The sequence below is a fragment of the Fukomys damarensis genome, unplaced genomic scaffold (assembly GCF_012274545.1).
Source record: "Fukomys damarensis isolate Sample0158 unplaced genomic scaffold, DMR_v1.0_HiC HiC_scaffold_36, whole genome shotgun sequence".
Lineage (NCBI taxonomy): Eukaryota > Metazoa > Chordata > Mammalia > Rodentia > Bathyergidae > Fukomys > Fukomys damarensis.
In genome coordinates, this window is record NW_022900948.1 from 43,833,477 (window position 1) to 43,845,866 (window position 12,390).

Here is a 12,390-nt window from a genome sequence, read left to right on the forward strand (position 1 = left end):
ATTGCTGTGAGTTTGAGACCAGCCTGGGCTACACAGTGAGTTCCAGGTCAGTCTCGACTACATAGTGAGACCCTGTCTCAAAAAACCAAACAAAACAAAAAAGATTGCTACTATATTCTCAGAGTAAAAAGATTAGAGTTGGAGAACGGTTTCCTGGCTCCCATGGGTAAGGCTGGGAAAGGGTCGGACTGGTCCCACGAGGGAGTCCCTGGGTGCTGGAACACCTCTGCATCTGCACGTGGGAGAAGATCACTCTGGGCCGCCTGCGCACTCACACGTGAAGGGGAGGTGTACGGAGGGCCCGGCCGAGACACGCCCCAGCTGAGAAGTGGGGTCTCGGAGCCATCGCGAACTGGGCAGGAAACATGAGGGTCAAGTGGAGAGGAGCGCAGGTACTTAGTGATTCACTTCAGATAACAGCGCCTCTCAGTCTGTGACGTAACTGTGTTTAATGGGCAGCAACAATATTTTTCCAAAAGAAAAAGGAACGAGACGAGTGGCATGGGTTATATTTCTGCAAATCTCTTTAATGGCCAGCACAATAGAAGACACCCAGATTCGTACGGCCACTTCTGACTTCATTTTACTGTGGGGCATTGTGTCTGAGGGGAACACAGCTTTACAGACAGGCAGAGAGGAAGACTTAGTTCACGTTGTTGTGAATACTCTCGTCTGTAAGTGGGGGTTCCTTAAAGGTGAAAGAGCGCATTCTGAAACCCTGTCACTTGAGTTTTCATACCAGTTATATTCAAATCCACTGGTCCATCCTGGGAGCTGCGTGGTGCTCACCACTCATGATTTCTAACCTCAAATGCGCCGGGCTCATTTGGTAAATGTGCACTGGTTTGCTGAGTTACGCACATTGGTTTCTAAGAGTCCAATACATGGAGTGAAACCAAACACTCTGTATGCTACTGCACCACCAGTCTCCTCAGAAAATCTTTACATAAATACACAAAATCAAAGGAAAACCTTTACATTTCGGCCACGCCTGCTGTGCACATCAGTAATCACCGCTCCTCCGGAGGCTGAGGCAGAAGTATCATGACATCAAGGACAGCCTCAGGAATTTAGTGAAACTTTGTCTCAAAAAAAGCTGGAGGGCCTGCGCAGTGGCCTCACTGCCTGGCAAGTGCAAGGTTCAATCCCCAGTGGCAAAAAAAAAAAAAACACTGGAGTAGGGCTCGGTGGTAGATCGCATACCGAGCAGACACAAGGCTCGGGGTTCAGTCTCTAGCACCGCAAAAGAGAAAAAATGAAACAAAAAGCTTTATATTTTGGTAAGCTGTCATGCTTATAATAATGGATATAATTTTTCCAGAATTCTAATTCTCTCCTGAAAGTTTTGATTTTTTATTTCCCCCTTGCATTAGTAGGGATCAAACCAACATGTACTTTGCCATTAAGCCAAATCCCCAGCCCTTTTTATTTTTTGAGACAGGAACTCGTTAAGTTGCCCAGGCTGGCCGGGTGTTTGTTATCCTCCTGCCTCATCTGGGCTTTGCCCAGCTCAAGGTTTAAATTTTACCATTGGTGTTAAACCATCAGCTTTCTTTGAAGTAAAAGGCTTACTCTGTCATCCTAAATAAAGTATCTATTGGATGCCCAGGGCTGAGTGACCAGAGTCTGTTAGTTTTTCTAAGTTAAAAAAAAAAAGGACTATTTAATAAAATTAACTTGGTTTGGGGTGCTGGCGACTGAACTCAAGGCCTCATGCATGCTAGGCGGGTGCTCTGCAGCCGAGCCCTGTCTTCAGCCCCTCAGGTTAACTTTTGCTGCTTTTTAAAGGGGGCCGGTGGGGATTAGAGTAGAACTCAAGGATGGAGCATGCACTTAGAAGGTGTGAGCCTCTGTTCCACCTCACAGCATTTTAACAACAGAAAGGACACTCCACTGCAGCGTCTTTTCTCACTGCAGGGGGGTGGGCGGTAAAGGCTGGGTTTCAGTGGGCACAGTGCCACCCACCTGCAGTCCTAGCACCGGGGCCAGGGGCTGGGGCAGGAGGATTGTACATTCAAGGCCAGCAAGTTTGAGGACAGCCTGAGCTACACAGCTGGACCTTATCTCAAAACAGCAGTGGCGAGCCAGGCATGGTGGCGCACGCCTGTAATCCCAGCACTCAGCACTTGGGAGGCTGAGGCAGGAGGATCACTGTGAGTTCGAGACCAGCCTGGGCTACATAGTTCCAGGTCAGTCTCAACTACATAGTGAGACCCTGTCTCAAAAAAACCAAAAAAATCAAAAAACAAATCAAAACAACAATCCCAGTGAGTCCCTTCCTGCTAGTACAGTGTGCGGCTGCCTGGCTGAGGGGCACGGGGCTCCCCACACCTTTGCCCCATCAGCCCTGGTGTCCACACAGGGAGAAGGCGTGTTACTGAGCCACACCCCCAGCTATTTCTGTGTGTGTGTTGGTTTGGTTCTGGGTTTTGATTTTTTGAGACAGGGTCTTGCTGTGTACCCCAGGCTGGCCTCACCCTCCGAGTGCTGGGTTTACAGGTAAGCATCTCCGCCTCGAGCAAGACCCAGGTATCTAACCGTTCCCTTCCCCCAGGATCGCTTAAAGGACCTGAACAGCCAGGCAGACAGCCTGATGACCAGCAGTGCCTTTGACACGTCCCAAGTGAAGGACAAGCGGGACACCATCAACGGGCGCTTCCAGAAGATCAAGAGCATGGCAGCCTCCCGGCGCGCCAAGCTGAGCGAGTCCCACCGCCTGCACCAGTTCTTTCGGGACATGGACGACGAGGAATCCTGGATCAAGTGCGTGTCCTGCAACTGTGCTCGAGGGCTGCAGGGCCTTAGCATCGGGCAGCGGGCACACGGACTGCCAGGGAGGCGGGAGCTTTCGGGAGATGCTTCTAAAGGGCCACAGCCAGAGGCCCGCTGGGTCCCAGGGCCACCACACACAGTTCCACGTCCCGACGTGCAGTGGTGACCAGCAATGGTGTCACGTTGGCCTCTGCCCTGGCCCTGGATGGTGAAATGTGTGTCTGCTGGGAAAGAGCAGCTCATCAAGGAAACAGGGCCGACGTTTTCTTAAGTCCTCCCTTACCCCCAAAATGTCCATCTGTCTTTCCCAAATGATGTGGCATGGAAAAGACCACTGCTTTAAGACAGGGTCTGTGGCGGAGTATGGTGGCACATGCCTGTAATCCCAGCACTTGGGAGGCAGAGGCGGGAGGATCGATGTGAGTTTGAGGCCAGCCAGCCTATATGGTTTAAAGCCAGGCTGGACTACATAGCGAGACCCTGTCTTAAAAAACAAAACAAAGGGGCTGGGGATTTAGCTCAGTGGTGCCACTGCCTGCTTCACAAGCACAAGGACCCAAGTTTGATCCCAGTACCAAAAAAAAAAACAGCAAAACAAAATAGACAGGGTCTCACTATGTCACCCAAGCTAGCCTTGAACTCATGATTCTTCTACCTCCTCCTCCAGTGTGCTGGGATTATGGGCGTGTGCCACCCTGCCAGCTCCAGCAGACTACTTTTAAGGACAAATTCCTTAATTCTTTGCTTGCTTGAAAATTTAAATCATGTTATCTAAACCAGACTCAGGATGGTACACCCAGTAGTCCCAACTACTCTGGAAGCTGAGGCAAGAGGATTGAATGTGTGCGTTCAAGACCGATCTGGGCAACGTAGTAAGACCCATGTCAAAAATAACAACTCCTCTTTGCTCATGTGCCTGTACTGGGGACACAATGAAACCGCTCGTAAATGCCCTGCAGAACCCAGACACGCAATGAGTCTGTGCGTGGGCAGAGAGGCTCCCTGGAGGGGCTGGCTGGTGTGGGTCCCCCAGGAAGACGGGGTACGCTCGCTGACCCGCTGCACTGCCCTCGGCCTCCAGGGAGAAGAAGCTGCTGGTCAGCTCCGAGGACTACGGCCGCGACCTCACCGGTGTGCAGAACCTGAGGAAGAAGCACAAGCGGCTGGAGGCCGAGCTGGCCGCGCACGAGCCGGCCATTCAGGTGAGTGCACCTGTGCGAGGACGGACCGGGAGGCCCAGCCCAGCTCTGACCTCAGCGTGGTCACGGCCCCGCAGGAGAGGCCGCGGCTGGTTGTCCTCGGGACAGAGGTGGTGGCACAGCCTCACTGACTGATCTGCTCTGCAGGGCGTCCTGGACACTGGCAAGAAGTTGTCTGATGCCAACACCATCGGGCAGGAGGAGATCCAGCAGCGCCTGGCCCAGTTCGTGGAGCACTGGCAGGAGCTGAAGCAGCTGGCGGCGGCGCGGTGAGCACTTGACTGGTGTGGGCGCGGCTCTGGGCCTCTCCTTGGGCCCCAAGGTCGGCCTGCCCAGGGACGCCCATCAGGCCTGCATGGAGCGTCCTGTCCAAGATCTGGGCCCGGTGTACAGTTCCAAGTTTCCTGCCTGAGGGCCTCGGCTGCCTCCTGCCCCACACCCTGTACATCTTGCCCTTCTTACGAATGTTTTCTAAAACACGCATTAGATATCAAACTTTCAGCCTGGGAGTACGACTTTGTTCCCATTTCCTGTAAGCAGGGGTCAGCGGCTAGAGGAGTCCTTGGAGTATCAGCAGTTCGTAGCCAACGTGGAAGAGGAAGAGGCGTGGATCAATGAGAAGATGACGCTGGTGGCCAGTGAGGACTACGGAGATACTCTGGCTGCCATCCAGGTCAGGGAGGACTGCGAGCGCCTCGGTGGGGCCCATCACGGGGCTAGCGGCAGAGGCAGGAGGTGCAGGGCTCAGGGTCTCGGCGTCCTCCTCCTCCTCCCATTCTGCTGGCAGTCAGCCCCAGGGCGTCCCACGAGTACGGGACGGGAGACGCTGTGAAATGTCACAGCCGTGTGTCCCTGAGTTCCCAGCAGCAGAGTTGCTCCCAAGGATCAGGGTGGCAGTGCGTGGCCCCGTCACTGTGGGAATCAGCGTCCACTGTCAGGGCAGCTGGTAAAATCTCGAAGGCAGCGGCGTGTGGTGGCCGGTGCTAGGAAGGCCCCCTAAGGAGATGCGCCAAGCGGGGGGACGAGGGACCCTGTAGCTCGATGACCAGGCGCTTGAGCCCTGCAGTAAGGTGTCTGAGAGCAGCTTCCCCCACACTCGGTGCCACCCCCTTTCACGGTGACTGCTATGGGCCTGGGGCCGCGCCGGCTTTGCCCCGGTGTCCAGGGACCCAGTAGCCGCCTTGCTGTCCACCCCAGGGCTTACTGAAGAAGCACGAAGCCTTCGAGACCGACTTCACCGTGCACAAGGACCGCGTGAACGACGTCTGCACAAATGGACAGGACCTCATTAAGAAGGTGAGCGGTGGGCCGGGAGGGCAGCCCCGCAAAAGCTGCATTTCCTCCATAATTACGCAAACGGTGTTGGTTCTGTGACCGTAACACTTCCAAACTGCTGTTCTTAATTTCTTTCTCAATAATACAAGCTCTTTATAGAGATGACAGAAAATAAAAATATAATTACATAAAAATTACATAGAAATCTTTCCTATCTGGGTGCAGCGGCACACACCTGTCATCTAAGCACTCGGGAGACTGAAGCAGGGGGATCACAAGTTTGAGGTCATCCTGGGATAGACAGCGAGATCCTGTCTCAAAAACAGAAAAGCTGGCTGGGAGGTGGCTCCTTGCAGAGGCCCTGGCCACTAACAATGACCGCATCCCGTGATAAACAGCAGCGCCTTCCCACCCCATGCCATCTTCAGCGTGAACTCCCAGAAGTAGCCCCGCTGCCCTGAAACTCCCACCTCGATCCCTCGGCACCACGGCCCTGAAGAGGGTTCACCGGGGCGCGGAAGGCTCGCTGAGATGCAGCCCCTGGTCCGGGTCAGAGCGGCCACGGCTGGAGGGGCTGATGTGCCTCGGTTGTGCCTAGAACAATCACCACGAGGAGAACATCTCCTCGAAGATGAAGGGCCTGAACGGGAAGGTGTCGGACCTGGAGAAGGCTGCGGCCCAGAGGAAGGCAAAACTGGACGAGAACTCGGCCTTCCTTCAGTTCAACTGGAAGGCGGACGTGGTGGAGTCCTGGATCGGTGAGCAGCCGGGCTGGGGTCAGAGCGCTGTTGCTAGGACTAACAGAACAAGGGCCTGTGATGCTGGCACAGCACTACCCCGGCCGAGGGCGCCACCCAGCACCTGGGTGCGCGGACCTGGATTCTGCCTCGGGGCCCGTGTGGCTCACGTCACACGGAGGCCAGACTGGGGGTGCAGGGAGCAGCCAGCTGGCACAAGGTCAGAAAGGGGTGCTGGTGGCTTTGGACTTAAATATAAACCAAATAATGCTTTGCCTCTCAGTCCTGTTGTGTCTAATGTGTCTTGAGGCACTGTGAAGCGATGGCAGTTTCCAACTCGGTTTTCTAGGGGAAAAGGAAAACAGCTTGAAGACGGATGACTATGGCCGAGACCTGTCTTCCGTCCAGACTCTCCTCACCAAACAGGTCAGTGCGGCCACTGGGGCGCTTCATGTGGGCCACAGGCAGTCGACGCCCTTCCTGGAGGTGCTTGGCCATCTCCTGTGAGGCCTGGGGATGCAGCTGCAGCCCTGGGGCCAAGAGCTAACAGTCTAACTGAAAGGCGCGGGGACCTACCATGTTTCTCCAAGAAGACGACCTCGCTGGAAAATAATCAGCCTTGAAAACTTGAGATCGAAATGCCAGCCTCAGTCAGCCTGTCCTTACAGAGAGGTCTAGTCTTTGCACACCACTGGCCATCACCATGGTAATGACCCGCTAGGGCCTATTTTCCAGTCAGGTCTTCCTTTCAGGGAAACACGGTACGTGTGGGGGACGCCTGTCTCAAAGGGTAAACTGAGCCGGCAGAGGGAGTGGGCCATGTCTAAGGAGCCGGAATCTGCCTCTGAGGTAGCAGATGTGACTAAGGGCCAGCAGGAGGCGGGGACTCCTGGGAAAACCTGGCTGTGCCCGCCACGCTGAGGTACCATGAGCGGAGACCCGAGTTTGGCCCCAGTCCCTGCAAGCCGGCTCGTCCTCCTTGCTGTAGGAGACCTTCGATGCCGGCCTGCAGGCCTTCCAGCAGGAGGGCATCGCTAACATCACCGCCCTCAAAGACCAGCTGCTGGCCGCCAAGCACATCCAGTCAAAGGCCATCGAGGCCCGGCACGCCTCACTCATGAAGAGGTGGAGCCAGCTCCTGGCCAACTCGGCCACCCGGAAGAAGAAGCTGCTGGAGGCCCAGAGCCACTTCCGCAAGGTGAGGGTGGGACCAGGTCAGGCTCCATGTGCTGTGGGGGCCTCTGCCTCCGCCTCCCCCGACGCTGCCTTCAGAGCCACAGCCGTGCTGAGCACCGGAGCAGGAGGAAGGGGTGGGAGGACTTGGAGCTGCCCTGCTCCCCTGCGGCACGGCGTGGCATAGCGCGGCACGGCACGGCACGCCACACCACGCCTCACCGGGCCCTCTGCATCTAGGTGGAGGACCTCTTCCTGACCTTCGCCAAGAAGGCGTCGGCCTTCAACAGCTGGTTCGAGAATGCGGAGGAGGACCTGACAGACCCCGTGCGCTGCAACTCCCTGGAAGAGATCAAAGCCTTGCGCGAGGCTCACGACGCCTTCCGCTCCTCCCTCAGCTCGGCACAGGCCGACTTCAACCAGCTGGCCGAGCTGGACCACCAGATCAAGAGCTTCCGCGTGGCCTCCAACCCCTACACCTGGTTTACCATGGAGGCCCTGGAGGAGACCTGGAGGAACCTGCAGAAGATCATCAAGGTGTCTGGGGCTCCGGGCACTCGCCTCTCTGCCCCTGGGATTGGGCCGGGTGGAACCGGGCAGAAGGTGACGGCTGCCTCCCCATCAGGAGCGTGAGCTGGAGCTGCAGAAGGAGCAGCGGCGGCAGGAGGAGAACGACAAGCTGCGCCAGGAGTTCGCACAGCACGCCAACGCTTTCCACCAGTGGATCCAGGAGACCAGGTGCCGCCGCCCGGGGCAGCGGGAGTGGGGCTCTGGGCGTCCCGGGAGGCCGGGTGTGCCGGCTGGTGACGGCTGCCTCCCCATCAGGAGCGTGAGCTGGAGCTGCAGAAGGAGCAGCGGCGGCAGGAGGAGAACGACAAGCTGCGCCAGGAGTTCGCACAGCACGCCAACGCTTTCCACCAGTGGATCCAGGAGACCAGGTGCCGCCGCCCGGGGCAGCGGGAGTGGGGCTCTGGGCGTCCCGGGAGGCCGGGTGTGCCGGCTGTGGACACTGTCGCAGCCCCGGTGGCGGTAGCTGGCACGGGTCACACGCGACTGGAACTCATGTTCTGGTTTTGTTTCTTGTCTTCTCTGTCCCGGTCCCTGATTGCCACCGCCTTCGGATACCACCTTGTGTCATGGCCACCGGGATCTGCACAGAACCTACCTCCTCGACGGGTTAATATCGTCTTCTTGGTCCGGGCTCGTGGTGTGGTGGTGTCTCGTGTGCTTGTCCCCGTGCCCCTTGTCCCCTTCTGCCCACCTTGCACGGACACCTGGAGGGACTCTGCCTTGCCCTGAGGCCCCCGGTCTCGATGGTGCTCTGGTGGTGTCACTGCCCCACCCCAGAGCTGCTCCCCAGGTGTGACGTGGCCAGGATGGGAGGCCATTGCTGCAGCCCCGGGGACAAATTGGGCTTTTCTTTGCCCCCATCCCGTGTGCTCAAGGATATGATGCCCAGCCGCCCAGTAGTAGACGGGCGTGATGCTGGGTGGCAGTGTCGGGGCACGGGCCGGGCAGAGCCCCGGCTTCCCCTGGGGGAGGTTAGCAGAAGGCAGAAAGGCCTGGTGGTGATGTGATGTGGGGACAGGCCAGCTCCACCCCTCAGACTACGGTGGCTTCACTGGTGCCCCTGAGGTTCTGGGACAGAAGACAGAGCCTGTAGAGGTGGCGAGGGGAGAAAACTGCCTGAGCCAGTGAGGCCACATGAGCCCCACACAGCAGTGAGGGACAGGGACAGAGCACCTGGCCCGGGCCTGACCAAGCACCCCCCGTCCGCCTGCCCCTCACGCTGCCTGCTGTCCTGTCTCCTCCGCCATGCCCTCTGGCCTGTGGCTCCCAAGCCCTGGCTGGCTGAGGTGCCGCTCCTGGCACCAAGTCGCCCTGGCCCGCGCCCTGCCAGCCAGGACCTGGTGCGCACGTCCGTCTCGGGGTGCTCCCGCTGCCTCCCTCTGTATTCATTCGGTTTCTTCTCTCTGACTAGCATAGCATACCGTCGGGTCATTCGTGTCTATCAGTATGAAGTTGGGGATGACCTGTCTGGAAGGTTTTTCTCCTCTTATTTTCTTCTTCCCTCACCGTGGTTTTCCAATGCACTGTGGCCTCCCCGGCAGCTGCTTCCCGACTAACTCACGCTCTGGGCTGCTCGGAAGGAGGGTCCGTCCCCACCGTACCGGCCCTGCCTCTTGCCCCCGGCCCCAGTGCTCTTTTCCTCTGGGCGGAACCCGGGCCTTGCCCGCCAGAGCTCGCTGGGCTTTGGGCAGGTGGGGACGGAGGAGCCTGGGTGCACGCCGTATGAGCTCGTCCCTGCATGTGACCCCAACTCGTGTGCCTTCTGTTTACTGGAGCCTTTTGCGATCTAGTGCTGTGTGATTTGGGGGAGAATAGCTGCCCCAAGCCCACCTGCTCCTCAGAGCCTCTGCGGCTGCCGGTGACAAATTGAGGCTTCCATGTCCTTCCTCAGGCAGGACTAGGGCCACTTCCCAAACCCACGCCTACACCCCAGGAGCACCCCACTCCTCTGCTTAGGACTAGGGCCACTTCCCAAACCCACGCCTACACCCCAGGAGCACCCCACTCCTCTGCTTAGCTGAGGGGCCATGCTGTCCCTCCTGGATCGTGGCTTCCTCCGTGGGCACCTGGCACAGGGCAGTTCTCTGCAGCCTCGGTGATGGGGCCTTTGCCAGACTGTGAGAAAAGTGTTCCCTGTGCCCTGGCCCTCGGGGCCTGTCAGGAAGCAGATAGGTTTTGTTTCCTGAGAAAGGATGTGCAGGCTGCTAGGCGTTCACCCGAGTGAGCTCTGCTGCCTGAGCCTGGGCCACTCCTCACTGTGCTTCTGTGTTTAGGTCCTGCATGGTGGAAGAGTCTGGAACCCTTGAGTCCCAGCTTGAAGCCACCAAAGTGAGTACGCGGGCCCAGCCCGGCCCAGCCCAGCCCCACTCACCACCATGCAGGTTTGCTCTTGCTTCTTGGCCTCAGTAGGACCCAATGGGCTGGCTGCGCCCCTGTTTCTGGCTTCAAGCGGCCCAGGATCGATGTTGCAGTGGCTCCCTGGAGCCCTGCTTGAAAAGCAGCAGCCCTCTGGCCCACAGTCCCTGCTGCTGTGGCCCCTACTGCTCCAAATCAGGTGGTCTCAGACCCGGCCCCATCACGTGCATTTCTGCCCCGCTTTGCCCTGCAGCGCAAGCACCAGGAGATCCGAGCCATGCGGAGTCAGCTGAAGAAGATCGAGGACCTGGGGGCCGCCATGGAGGAGGCCCTCATCCTGGACAACAAGTACACGGAGCACAGCACCGTGGGCCTGGCCCAGCAGTGGGACCAGCTGGACCAGCTGGGCATGCGCATGCAGCACAATCTGGAGCAGCAGATCCAGGCTAGGTACCGTTGGGGCAGGCAGGGCCCGGACCCCGGGGTCAGCAGGGCTGCAGCCTCTAATCCCGCTCCTCTTCCAGGAACACGACGGGCGTGACCGAGGAGGCCCTCAAGGAGTTCAGCATGATGTTTAAGTGAGTAGGTCCCTCCCGGCTCGGGCTGGGGTGGCGCGGCAGCCAGGCCCCATCCCGAGCAGCTCTGGGCTCTGTGCCACAGACACTTCGACAAGGACAAGTCCGGCAGGCTGAACCACCAGGAGTTCAAGTCCTGCCTGCGCTCACTGGGCTATGACCTCCCCATGGTGGAGGAGGGAGAACCCGACCCCGAGTTTGAGGCCATCCTGGACACGGTGGATCCCAACAGGTAAGCGCCAGGGACACTGGTGACTGCGGTGACCACGGCCTGGCCCCCAGCCCGCCCTGCACTTGCTGTCACTCCATCCCTCCCCAGGGACGGCCACGTCTCGCTGCAAGAGTACATGGCTTTCATGATCAGCCGCGAGACGGAGAACGTCAAGTCCAGCGAGGAGATCGAGAGCGCCTTCCGGGCCCTCAGCTCTGAGGGGAAGCCCTACGTGACCAAGGAGGAGCTCTACCAGGTGCGCACCGGCCGCGGGGCTTGGGGACCCGGGCCTAGGGCTGCGCTGACCGCCCCTCCCATCCCGTCCAGAACCTGACCCGGGAACAGGCCGACTACTGCGTGTCCCACATGAAGCCCTACGTGGACGGCAAAGGCCGTGAGCTGCCCACGGCCTTCGACTACGTGGAGTTCACCCGCTCGCTCTTCGTGAACTGACCCCGGCCCTCATCGCCCTGCTGCATGTCCGCCCTCCGACAGTGTCCGTTACTGTAGCCATGAGCCTGCCTCGCCCGGGTAAGACGTAGGAGCGGTGCTCCCATAAACCGCTTCCGGCCTAGTCAGTCACCGCCTCGCTCTGGGGACCGCGCTGCCGGGAGCCAGCTGCCCTCATTCCGACTTAGAAAACCCGAGCAGCTGGCCATGCCCGCCTGTTCTCCCCCACCCCCACCATTTTCTGTTTTCACGTAAAAACATTAAATAAAGGACTCGCTCTCCGCCTCAAGGCTTCATCTCTTCATTCCACTCACACCTGACCCACACAGCCGGGGCCCTGCTCCCTGTGGCCCTCAGGTGGCCACCTCGGCCGCCAGCCGGTCCAGGTCCTCCGCCTCCCGGGGCCCCGGCTCCGTGAATGCCGTGCTCAGCCGCCACACCTTCACTGAGCCCTTGGCATCGCCGGCAGCCAGGAGCTGGGGCTGCCGTCCGTTAAACTCCAGGCAGTAGACGGGGCTCCCGTCCTGGGTCTGCGGGACGGACACCGCGGGCTTCTGCGAGCTCCTCCGGAGGTCGACCAGCTGCACGGCGCCTATGGGGTCGGGGCCACGGCTCTGCCTGTGCCCCGCACACCAGGGCTCCGCGGCCGGGGCACGAGGGTGTCACCCCAGCCCCGCCGCCGGTGGCCTTCCCCTACCTTCCCCAGAGGCCACGGCGAAGACCAGGGGGCGCACAGGGGACCAGCGCACGGCAAACAGGTAGCGGTGGGACAGGCGCAGTGAGGCCAGGGGCCGGGCCTGCAGCACGGAGTACAGGTGGACGTGGCCATCCGTCCCCACGCTCAGGAACAGGTTCCTAGGGGAGCACAGAGCGCTCCTGACACGCGCTCGTGTGCGTCTCCCTGGCCCCCAGGTTAGCGTGGGGACAACCCTGCATGGGTCACCCGCACTGGGGCTCCTGGGCCCCACCTGTGGAACGGGGAGCAGCTCACGGAGTAGACGGGGCCGCCGTGCGGTGAGAAGGTGAAGCGCGCCGGGGCCCGCAGGGGCACAGAGCTGGGCGTCCGCACCAGG

General features: G+C 59.3%; 2 protein-coding genes across 9 annotated transcripts in view; one reads left to right on the forward strand and one right to left on the reverse strand.

Moving 5' to 3' along the window:
* Positions 1 to 11,601, forward strand: part of Sptan1 (spectrin alpha, non-erythrocytic 1) — a 59,050-nt gene extending 47,449 nt beyond the window's left edge. For 4 of the 8 annotated variants that reach the window (XM_010627318.3, XM_033759035.1, XM_033759036.1 and 1 more), the window contains 17 exons: positions 2,555 to 2,763; positions 3,854 to 3,974; positions 4,119 to 4,240; positions 4,512 to 4,644; positions 5,169 to 5,267; positions 5,845 to 6,004; positions 6,333 to 6,409; positions 6,972 to 7,181; positions 7,397 to 7,693; positions 7,782 to 7,894; positions 8,315 to 8,332; positions 10,000 to 10,054; positions 10,335 to 10,531; positions 10,606 to 10,659; positions 10,742 to 10,888; positions 10,976 to 11,123; positions 11,195 to 11,320. In XM_010627318.3, the coding sequence (XP_010625620.2) occupies positions 2,555 to 2,763; positions 3,854 to 3,974; positions 4,119 to 4,240; positions 4,512 to 4,644; positions 5,169 to 5,267; positions 5,845 to 6,004; positions 6,333 to 6,409; positions 6,972 to 7,181; positions 7,397 to 7,693; positions 7,782 to 7,894; positions 8,315 to 8,332; positions 10,000 to 10,054; positions 10,335 to 10,531; positions 10,606 to 10,659; positions 10,742 to 10,888; positions 10,976 to 11,123; positions 11,195 to 11,320 (2,286 nt within the window). Of the gene's footprint in view, positions 1 to 2,554; positions 2,764 to 3,853; positions 3,975 to 4,118; positions 4,241 to 4,511; positions 4,645 to 5,168; positions 5,268 to 5,844; positions 6,005 to 6,332; positions 6,410 to 6,971; positions 7,182 to 7,396; positions 7,694 to 7,781; positions 7,895 to 8,314; positions 8,333 to 9,137; positions 9,201 to 9,999; positions 10,055 to 10,334; positions 10,532 to 10,605; positions 10,660 to 10,741; positions 10,889 to 10,975; positions 11,124 to 11,194 lie in introns of all 8 variants that reach the window. The other 4 variants (XM_033759038.1, XM_033759034.1, XM_033759032.1 and 1 more) reach the window with 2 other exon arrangements.
* A 3-nt stretch (positions 11,602 to 11,604) lies between these two features.
* Wdr34 (WD repeat domain 34) overlaps positions 11,605 to 12,390 on the reverse strand; it is a 9,266-nt gene continuing 8,480 nt past the window's right edge. Inside the window, exons 10-12 of the mRNA XM_033758991.1 lie at positions 12,286 to 12,390; positions 12,015 to 12,172; positions 11,605 to 11,909 (exon numbers count right to left, since the gene is read on the reverse strand). The exon at positions 12,286 to 12,390 is cut by the window's right edge and continues 93 nt beyond it. Of these exons, the coding sequence (XP_033614882.1) occupies positions 11,671 to 11,909; positions 12,015 to 12,172; positions 12,286 to 12,390 (502 nt within the window). The 3' untranslated portion in view covers positions 11,605 to 11,670. The remainder of the gene's footprint in view (positions 11,910 to 12,014; positions 12,173 to 12,285) is intronic.